The sequence below is a fragment of the Mangifera indica genome, chromosome 14, assembly GCF_011075055.1.
Source record: "Mangifera indica cultivar Alphonso chromosome 14, CATAS_Mindica_2.1, whole genome shotgun sequence".
NCBI classification, from domain to species: Eukaryota; Viridiplantae; Streptophyta; class Magnoliopsida; order Sapindales; family Anacardiaceae; genus Mangifera; species Mangifera indica.
This window is the reverse complement of record NC_058150.1, coordinates 13863619-13873654: the sequence shown is the minus strand read 5'-3', so window position 1 is coordinate 13873654 and position 10036 is coordinate 13863619. Positions and strand designations below refer to the sequence as shown.

Sequence of the window (10036 nt, the reverse complement as noted above, 5' to 3'; positions counted from 1 at the left end):
TAATTATTTTCAACATAAATTAACTAAAATTCAATTTGTTTTATAAAAATAAGTTCAATTTTTAATTTAAATTTAATTTATTTGATTCAATCTTGAATAATTTAGATCGAATCTAAATATTCATAAAAAAATAAAAAATAAAAAAACATAATTTTAGTTGTAATACATTTTGTTTTTTTAATCTTTTTAAATAATATATTTATTGATTCTCTTAAAAAATTAAAATATATCAAAACCAAACCCAAAAAATGGGGTCAACCCGACCCGGTCCATTCAAAATTTATTTTAATTTTTATTTCAATCCCTAAATTTTTTTTTTCGTCGAAGCATTACAATCCCTATATTCCTTGATAACTTTCATAGGATTTCGACCGTTAACACCTTAATTCGTAAATTTTCCTTCATTTTCTATCTGGGCTTCCAACTTTCCTGCAAAATTTCTCGCATTTTCCAATTTGGGTCTCTCTCAGAATGGGCAAAAACCAAGCTTACAAGTCCATGCAGCGAGCTCGCCTCGGCTCCAGCTCAGCTGCGCCGGAAGAGATCGAGGACGGCATGGTTTGTACCTTTTCATACTACTCTTTGATATCCAATTTTATTTTTTTTTCATTATTGTTATTATATTTATAGAATTATTTAGTTGCTTTGCTTAGTGGTGTTACTTTCATTTTTTTAGTTTTAAAAACAAATTAATAAAGAAAATTGCTATATAGATGAACTTTTCGTGTTTATAAATTGATATTCACTTAAAAGGTTATTGGAATAATTTAGCTGCTTTACGAGTAGTGTTATTAGTTTATTTATATTGTTTTGTTAATTTTTTAATTATTATGTGTTTTTAAGTAATTAAATTACCAAATTGATGAGCTTTCAGAAGGGCCTTCGGAATTATTTATTTGCTTCTGTTTAGCGTTGTTAGTTTACGCAGATGAGATTTCTTGTTACCAACTTAAGTACGCAATTCCGAGCTTTGCGCAAGTTAGGCTACAGTAACAATGATAAGTTTATAAAACATAATGGTATTATGTTTTTTTGTTCAGTTTATTATGACTAACGGCATTATGTGCCTTCTTAGTGATATAATTGTTAATTCATCTGAACTTTTAAAAGGGTGTTTGGATTGTGTATATAAATTGATATACTTTTGGAAGGGGAATCCTGGTATTGTTATTTGCATCGTAGGTAACATACAGCATCATATTTATAACAACTTTGTTAAAGTTGGTGAGGAATTGTGAGTTTGTAAGTAATATTGTTTTGGTCTTGTATTTTAGTGATATTCAACGCATGATGGGTGTTGTTTTAGATCCAATATGCTTCTTAAAGTTTGTAGTACGAGGGGGAAAGGAGAACTTTATGCTAATTAGAAGGAAATGATGCAATTTTTAAGGTTTAAACAATTTGTGATTGTTAATTTTGAGATATTAGTGGATGAGGATTTACCTTTTTAGGATTAGTGTACTCATGTCTTGGGAGAACTTAAACCTTGCCAGTGAGGTTTGAGCTATGTTTGGAAAATTGTGACGAAACAATCTGTTGGCGGTGAGAATTTTATATAGGTTGATTGGTTGAACAGATTAAGTAAATAATTAGATAGGATAGTTTTATGCAGATGTAAATTTTAAATCATCACATAAAGGGGTATGCACTTTCAAGGTTTCTTGGCATGTTTTTGAAAATTCCATTCCTTTCTTTAATTGTAACGGATTATTATTTTTCCTTGAATATTTCTGATGGGGCCCTCGCAGGTGGATGGGTCTTTTCATTCACCAGAGTGGCATGCTGCTCGTTTGGCCAGTCTTAAAACTTCTCATACAATTACCTGGGAAGAATTCAAAAAGAAGCAAAAGGTGAGCTGTTGCACATAGCCACGAGTGTTCTTTCTACTCATTGTGACTTTACTTTGGCCCAAACTTGCAATATTAACTGCATGCTGATATAATGTGTCTACCAAGAAGCAAGACAATGGACAAATGTGAGAATTTAGTAGAAGAATAACAATGAAGCTTATCGTTCAGTTCTGGAACCCTTACTTTAGCTTAGTAGAGCACCTGCAACATTGGTCCTGGAATTCAATTAAACTTGTATTAAGTTCACAAGCACTTGCATTAATTAAATAAGGGCTCAATATTTTGCTTTTATAATGAGAATATTTAACCAATCTTATGCCTCTTGTTACTGTTATTATTTGCTTTTCTGCTTCTACAAGTATGTGATTGGAAAACATAATTGAGTATTTTGATTTCTGCACTTTTGGGTTTTAAGTTATACCAAGGGCAAAAACTTGTCTTCTGATTATTTGCAGGTTACCAATGTTGGTGCTTGCTTTAATTTTTGTATATTTATGAAATTACAAGTTTGTGACATATTTTTCTACTTGATGTACTAGGAAGATGAAATAAGAAAGGGTGAACTAGAAGCAGATACTGATAGAATGATGCGACAGTACAGAGCTCAATTAGATGCTGAAAGGGCCCACAAGCTGGCCCATGGAAGAAACCATTCTAGCGGTAAATCTAGTCATAAAAAGGGTATGCTTGCAAGCATAAAAAAAGAACATCTTGTCTCATTGTTTTATGATTACTGGCCGTTATTTCTGGCTGTCTAATGGTGATAAGTGTTCTTGTAGATAGGAAGGATAGAGATTTGAAAAAACACAGCAGCAAAAGGAGAAAGGTGCATATTATTTGAATCAAACCTTTTGCTTAGATGGGAGTTGCCTGTGCATTTAATTATAAAATGAATGTGACATGAAAGAGATGGTACTGAATTAAACTTTAATTTTCTTTTTTACCAATGAAGAAAATCCTTTAACTCTTGCATGGATGCTTTTTAAATGTAGAAACTGAAGTCACAATCTCTAGCCTAAATTAGTGTTGTTACATTGAACCTCTGTCACATGTAGTACTCAAAAATGGCTTCTAGATTTAAGAAGATTAAATGTTTTCAGTCACTTTAGTGATATTTATCATCAAAGGTGTAGTCCAGGACTTAAAGCCTATTTCAGACAATTAAATTATATTTTGATTGTGAAATCCTTTTCCTTTATATTAGGAAGGCACTTCTCTTTCCTCACGTTTGTATTATGCTGATATCATATTGGTTTGGCAGCCATATGAATCTGAATGTCTTTCATGGTTAAAATACACTAAAATTTATTCTTGTGCTGAAATAATTCAGCCATGTAAAAGTAAGCACAGAGATCAAACCACAAATAGAATAGTACCTGGAGCACCCAGTTTGATGCTTTCTGTATGAGTATTAGCTGTAAGGAATATCCCCTGAATTCTCATTGTTGGAATATTTCTTATATGCAACAACCAGAGGTAGTTCATGCATGAGGAACTGCATGCTAGTTTATAAACTTTGGACTTTGAATTGCATTTCTTATCATGGGCCTTATGACATGGTTTGAACAGGTAACTGAATTTATGGAAAGTTTAAATGCTGTTTTGGTTGCTATAACCACTTAGCAAAGAATTTGAATAACAATGTTATGCGGACCCATTTTTGAGCACACAAATAGGTATATACATGATGTCTCGTGTGATTGAGTATTACTTTATTATCAATTCAAAATTACCTAATCACGTGATGACATATTATGTATATACCTATTTATGTATTCAAAAGTAGGTATATATAGTTTTGTTGATTTGAATTTGGGTGTGAACAAAGCAGCATGTTATTTCGCATATGTTGAGAAATGATGATCTGTTATGACGATAGAGGTGATCGACAGAGACTCAATGTGGAACTATTTCTAATTATATTTGCGCTTTATAGTTTTTTAGCTCCTGTTCGAGTCACTTGTGCCAGTATGCAAATTTCACTGGTTTTGGTGGTGGACAGTCATTATATGTGATTTCATTTTTGATTGTTATTCTCTTTCTTTTATATGAAATACAAGAACATATACATGCATACGTGTGTGCACACATACGGCTGTTTTAAGAGTGTTAACTTCTCTTGTAAAATTTTGTCTTTTAGCATTCAAGACGGAGATCTTCTGAGTCAGGTTGTTCAAGTTCACCGTCGGATTCATCTAGTGATGATGAGGAAAGAGAATCAAGTAGATCAAAGTCCAGGTCCAAGAGATCAAAGAAAGAAAAGAAGCGCAAATCAAGAACCAAGCACTCCAGCAGTGATGATGAAGAAGCTGGCGGTCCTGTACCACTTTCAAGATTCTTTGGAAGTCTGAAGAGTTGACAGCATGATTTTTCAAAGATGGTTATGTACTTCATACAACTTCCTTTCTACAGAAGATGAATGGGTTCTTTCATTGAGTTGCCTAGTGAATTTGAGAATAATTGTTCCTCCACCATCCAGTGTTGATGTTAAAACTATATGCATCTAGTTTTTAGTATCAAATTTGAATACTTAAATAATATGTCATCATTTGATTGAGTGATTTTCAATTAAGAATAAAATAATATTAAATCATGCAATGACATATTAACTGAATACTTTATTGGATACTTGAAACTGGATATATATAGCATTGCATAATATTTATTTAGCCTTTTACCAGAATCACTAATAACGAACTGTATCATATCTGTTTGTGTGCCAAGTTGTGGAAGTTACTTTTTTGAGTTTTCAGGAACAGAAGGCACAACTCTCTTTCACAGGCCATATAGTGTATTAAAAACTAAATTTTCTGTGATATAAATGACATTGTAAGATATATATATAATTATTGCTTCATCATCTAAAAAAATATCATAAACACTTATAGTTCTGAAAATTTTCAAATACACTATTGTTGTGCTATCACTTTTTTGTGTATTGATTTTATTGATAGAGGCCCAATACATAGTGCATCATTAATATGCTCAGTATATTATTCAATTTTCAATACAACCTAAGATATATACTATTTTATTGATTGTATATATAGTATAGTATGCATAATTATAGTTATACTTGATATCCTCTCTTGAATGGGAATTTCGTTAAATGATTGAAAAAACATGAAAACTTTGCATTTATAATATATTTAATTCTTAAATCAATACAACTTCGTTATTATAAATGTAATACATTTCATACGATATGTTTGTCACTTATGGATAGATTCGATGTTAGTTAAACTTAAAAAAAATTAATTTGAATTTGGTTAAAATCAAAAGACTTGTCCAAACAGGTGAACAGATACATCGAAGAGCCAGAGAAAGTAAACTATAATATTAGAAAAAAGAAGTATCGTTGAGAAAAAGAATTGTCAAAAGAAAAAAAAATCACTTACACGATGGGAGTCAATGCCTACCTCAATAGTGAGCTAAGCTCAAACTTAACAGACTGAAATTGCATCAGCTAGAGTGCAGCTCAATCCAACCAAATGGCAAGCTGAACTCTAATCAGTTCAGTTGGAATCCATTTACATTTCAGATTGTAATCTGTCTCCTGTCTCCAGTCTCAATAGCATCATTCTAACCGCAGTTAAAATGAATTCCTCGTTGCACACCGTTCTCATCCCAGATGGGCAACATAAGGAATCGTATAATGGCATTTCTACGTGTGCTCAATGAAATTTACTGAGACAGGTGGAATAAATAAGATTTATTCGATGTTATTTTGCAGTAAGAACAGTATAAACAGAAGTGAAGTCTGATGAAATTGGGAAGTGGACTCAATTCAGTAGGACAACAATAAGATTGAAAAGCAAGACAGCTGATACAAACACCATTACAGATATTTCAACTCAATAGCCATCCGGGTTCGGATGGGACATATTTACAAGAACTCAATTAAGCAAATTCATTAAAAAAAAAAAAAAAACAAGGAAACAACATCGATCAGAACAACAATAAATAACCAGTGTGAGATTCACACTGTTCACTAGTGCCGATATTCGGGGTTGAATGCAAGAGCCTCCTGATAAATCAGCTCCTTCATCTGCCCCTCGGTCAGAGCATGCTGCTCAAAGTCAAAGCTGAAGGGATTCATGCAGACAGGCTCATCGCTTGTGTCATGCAGCGAGGCAAGGTAAGGATGCGCAAGTGCATTCTCGACTGCAACAAATGAAATAGAAATCAAAGTGATGAATGAATGAAGGAAAAGGAATAGCAGCATGGTATTCCGAAAACCATTGTATTGGCCTACTAACATGACCAGGTCGGATTCTATAGCATGCAAAATTAACAAACCTGTAATCCGACGTCTCGGATCAAATGTTAACATCTTCTCAACAAGATCAATAGCCAAAGGGTGGACACTGGCAAACTTTTGGGTGAATGACTGTCGTTCATAACGAGGAAGTTGCTGAATGTATCTCTTGGCATTTTCATTCAAGAACTCTATGTCAACCTCTGATGGAGTACCTATTAGCTGCAATGTGTAATGTTGATTAATCATATGAAGACAGAAATCTACACCAAATACATAAATTACTTAGCAAGGACTTCAAAAATGCCGGCCTGTACCTATAAGCATGAATTCATGCATGCAACAACTTGAGAAAATTCAAGAGCCAAATTGTAATGATAGCGTTAATCTAAAAGGTGAAACCATAATTAGAAAATACTCCTCTTAACCAATGGATTTGTTCTTTTACAAGCCCATCATGCACTGAAACTAATCATTGAATTTGAACACACTCATGATTCATATGCGGACCGATCACCTACTATATACGAAGATTTCCTTCGAGATTAGTGAATAACAAGTAACAAATCTCAGAAGATTAAATGGACCTAAATACTAAAAAAATAATTTGAAGCTATAAAGGCATAACATAATATTTCTTAAACTTTCTTTGTAAGTTCCCAAAATCTTACTACAAATTTTCATAGTCCATTTTCCCGAGGATATTAACGTCTTATTGAATGATATGCTCATTCGGCGTATCCAACTATAACAATACTATATTTAATGAATATAACAAGAAAAATATTGATTATAATTTACCTCAATAAGCAAGCGAAGCTGATGCACGTGATCTCTTCCAGGAAATAAAGGCTTCCGATCCATCAATTCCATAAAAATACAACCCACTGACCATACATCAATAGCTGCAGTGTAATCTGAAGAGTTTAAGAGCAGCTCTGGTGCTCGATACCATCTTGTAACAACATACTCTGTCATAAAATCTGTTTCAGAGGTGACACGTGCTAGTCCAAAATCACATATTTTTAAGTCACAGTTGGCATTCAAGAGGAGATTGCTAGGTTTTAAGTCCCTGTGCAGAACATTTGCAGAATGTATGTATTTAAGCCCACGAAGGATCTGATACAAGAAATACTGCACAGAGAAAAATGAAGTGGTTATTTCTAAACTGAAGCCGATGAATAATAAGCTTAGGGGAAGAAATAAACATTAAAAAAGAAACACACAGAAGCAAAAGGAAGCACATTCAATACACTAAATTTATGTACCTGGCAGTGCTCCTCGGATAATGCTTGATTAGACCTAATTATCTGATGCAAGTCTGTGTCCATGAGCTCATAAGCGATATAAACATCATTAAATGATTCCCTTTGGGGTGGTGGCACTATATCCCTTATTGCAACAACCTGAATAAAAAATGCAAGTTACTTTGGTTATAAACTACGTACACAGAAATGGAAATGCGAAAACCCTAAAACGTATTTTCTCAAAAATATAGGAAACGGAAGCATGGGAAAATGTATAAACATGAAAAATATAGGGGTTTTTTATAAATATCAAATTAAAAAAAATATACAACCTGTATTCCTTTAAAATATAGTAAAATACAACTTTTTAGCTTCAATAATTTGTGCACTCAACCAACTTGGTCTATTAATCAACAAACAAATAAACAATGTATATCAAATCTGACGAAATCGATTTTTCGAGCATTTGCTACCAATTGGAGAAGCCAAAGATAAAGTTTATCATGCTAGAGAGGAGACAAAGTCAAAGTTAGGGTTCAAAATTGTAAAAGAGAGAGAAGTATGAAATCGATTAAAAAATAAGGAAAAGAAACGCATTTCTTTTCCTGAAATGCACTTTGAATTTTTTTATATCTCCTAAACGCCCTTGAAACACTTTGTATTAGTTTTGGGGCATTTTGGAAACGGAAACATTTCAGATAATGAATTTTTATTCTTTTATTGAGAAATAGTAAAAGTGCATGATGATTGCAAACAAGTACACTAGGGTCCTGAACCAAACAAGGTCTACACCACTAAAAAATATAGCTAGAAAAGAGCTAAAAGCAACATTAGAAAATCATCAAGAACAAAAACATGAATTATTGGCAATCCACAGAAGTGAAGTCTCCCCAGGGAGGTGAAGCCAAAGCCACTACAATGATCTTACAGAAAGAAATCTTAATACAATGAGTGGATGATTTTCACATTTAATAGCCCCTTTATTCCTGTCTTCTGTGGACTCTACGTAAAGCAAGAAAGAGCCAATAAAAAACATCTGAACAGTCTATTTACTCTGAGATACTTCTTATCCAACTCCTAAAGAACTCTTCACTAATCTAACCGTCAAATAAACCACCCCAACCAAGGAGAAAATCAACATCAAATATCTCAACATGTCATACGACTGATGAAGCAAATGATCAATCATTCTTTTTCCCATCTATAGAGCACATATAGCCCCGGCCAAGAAAGATCCAAAGTAGCAATTTATTGGCTCATTCTTGAAAGATTGCCACCCATGAAAGTAAAATAGACTGATATAGAACAGCAGTCAATGCAATAGCCTACACTATCACATCTAACTAATCTATCAAAATGAGAAACTCATAATAACTACACAAGCAATTGGAAAAAGCGAAACCCATAATGAAGACAACAGCTTTTACAATATGCTATTCTTGAAACAAAAACAATTCAACTGATGTATTTAATTCATAACCAAAAAAACAAATCAAAATACCATTCATCCAATACATTGCTGGCTATAACTGCAACCACAAACAAAATCATCAATAATCACTCACTGACGTTTTCATGATCCATGTGTCGAAGCAGCTTGATCTCCCGAAGAGTCCTCTTTGCATCAATCCTATTATCAAATGCATTTGCTATCTTCTTTATTGCCACATGTTCATTTGTCTCCGAATTCAAAGCCGAACTAATAAATGTCCAACAGAGATCTTACTCAATACATTTCCCAACAAAAAGAAAAAGAAAACACTCCAAACTTCCTCTGCACATATAAATCTCAAACCCACCAAAGAACAAGGAAAAAAACTATCATACAAGCAAAACCACTTGCATACACACACACATACACACTTAAACCCAGCATAGCTTTAACCAAACCATTTTGAATTCTAGGTGGCAGAACTCCTTGACCAACTGTACAAAAAAAAAAAATCAATTTTCACATCTACATTTTTCGCTTTTCTTCAAAGAAATGGCCACAAATTCCTATAAATAGAAGAGTAACTTCCACCAAACTAGTTTCTAAAAGATACTACATAAAAACTCCATTTCGAAGACTTTTTCCTTTTAAAAACTATAATTTTCTTCTTCTTAGCTTATATTTAAATAAATTGCCACACATTTAAATTTTCTTCAACATGTAAAACCTCCAAATAACAAAATAAAAAATCTATACCTACTAAGGCACTATCATAAAAAAATGAACTTTCAATACAAAATAAAAACCCCATAACGTAACTTCACAAATCTTCAAAATTCAAATAAATCACACAACGTAACGTGCGAAAAGAAGACTCTCAACCACAGTGAGACTGGGAAAGGTAAGTAAGAAAGTACCAAACGATGCCGTATGCACCCTTCCCAATAGGCATAATAGGCGGCCTATACTTAGCCGTAACCTCAAATATGTTCCCAAATATGTTGTACTGAATAAAGCGTCCGCCATGGCTCAGCGTCGCCGGGATGTTTTCGATCCCAATCGCCTGAGGAGCCGCCGGTGGCCGCTGAGGGTCAGATGGCGCCTGCACCATCTCCGTGTCCGCCTGCTGGGCCATGCCACCTCCTCCGTCTCCCTCCATTTTGTGGTTGGTGGCGGTGATGTTTTCTTTCTGTTTTATTTTTTGTTTTTGTTTTTTTTGTTGTCGTGAGCTTTGCGTTTTCGTATAGCC

The 10036-nt window shown here is 33.6% G+C and overlaps 2 protein-coding genes across 3 annotated transcripts; one reads left to right on the top strand and one right to left on the bottom strand.

Moving 5' to 3' along the window:
* Positions 1 to 307: 307 nt before the first annotated feature.
* On the top strand, positions 308 to 4451 carry LOC123195568 (arginine/serine-rich coiled-coil protein 2-like). Of its 2 annotated transcripts, none has more exons than XM_044609354.1 (5): positions 308 to 558; positions 1749 to 1850; positions 2390 to 2510; positions 2630 to 2676; positions 3991 to 4451. In XM_044609354.1, exons 1-5 carry the CDS (start codon positions 472 to 474, stop codon positions 4207 to 4209), a joined length of 576 nt encoding a protein of 191 aa, XP_044465289.1. In that variant the 5' UTR covers positions 308 to 471; the 3' UTR covers positions 4210 to 4451. The 2 variants fall into 2 exon arrangements, with proteins under 2 accessions (XP_044465289.1, XP_044465288.1); XM_044609353.1 differs by having other exon boundaries at positions 310 to 558; positions 2390 to 2531.
* Positions 4452 to 5547: 1096 nt separating this feature from the next.
* LOC123196905 (mitogen-activated protein kinase homolog NTF4-like) lies at positions 5548 to 10036 on the bottom strand. The gene is made up of 6 exons (XM_044611052.1): positions 9705 to 10036; positions 8925 to 9054; positions 7377 to 7514; positions 6910 to 7242; positions 6150 to 6330; positions 5548 to 6014 (listed from the first exon to the last, which is right to left on the bottom strand). The coding sequence occupies exons 1-6, from the start codon at positions 9944 to 9946 to the stop codon at positions 5842 to 5844; spliced, it is 1197 nt and encodes a 398-aa protein (XP_044466987.1). The 5' UTR covers positions 9947 to 10036; the 3' UTR covers positions 5548 to 5841.

What these genes read in the sequence shown, in the direction of transcription:
- LOC123195568 (XM_044609353.1), top strand. Translation starts at nt 472, where the DNA reads ATGGGCAAAAACCAAGCTTACAAGTCCATGCAGCGAGCTCGCCTCGGC. An exon ending in AAGAGATCGAGGACGGCATG is followed by an intron (nt 559 to 1,748) that starts GTTTGTACCTTT and finishes GGGCCCTCGCAG; the next exon opens with GTGGATGGGTCTTTTCATTC. An exon ending in AATTCAAAAAGAAGCAAAAG is followed by an intron (nt 1,851 to 2,389) that starts GTGAGCTGTTGC and finishes TTGATGTACTAG; the next exon opens with GAAGATGAAATAAGAAAGGG.
- LOC123196905 (XM_044611052.1), bottom strand. Translation starts at nt 9,946, where the DNA reads ATGGAGGGAGACGGAGGAGGTGGCATGGCCCAGCAGGCGGACACGGAG. An exon ending in TATCCGAGGAGCACTGCCAG is followed by an intron (nt 7,243 to 7,376) that starts GTACATAAATTT and finishes TTCTCTGTGCAG; the next exon opens with TATTTCTTGTATCAGATCCT. An exon ending in AGCTTCGCTTGCTTATTGAG is followed by an intron (nt 6,331 to 6,909) that starts GTAAATTATAAT and finishes TACACATTGCAG; the next exon opens with CTAATAGGTACTCCATCAGA.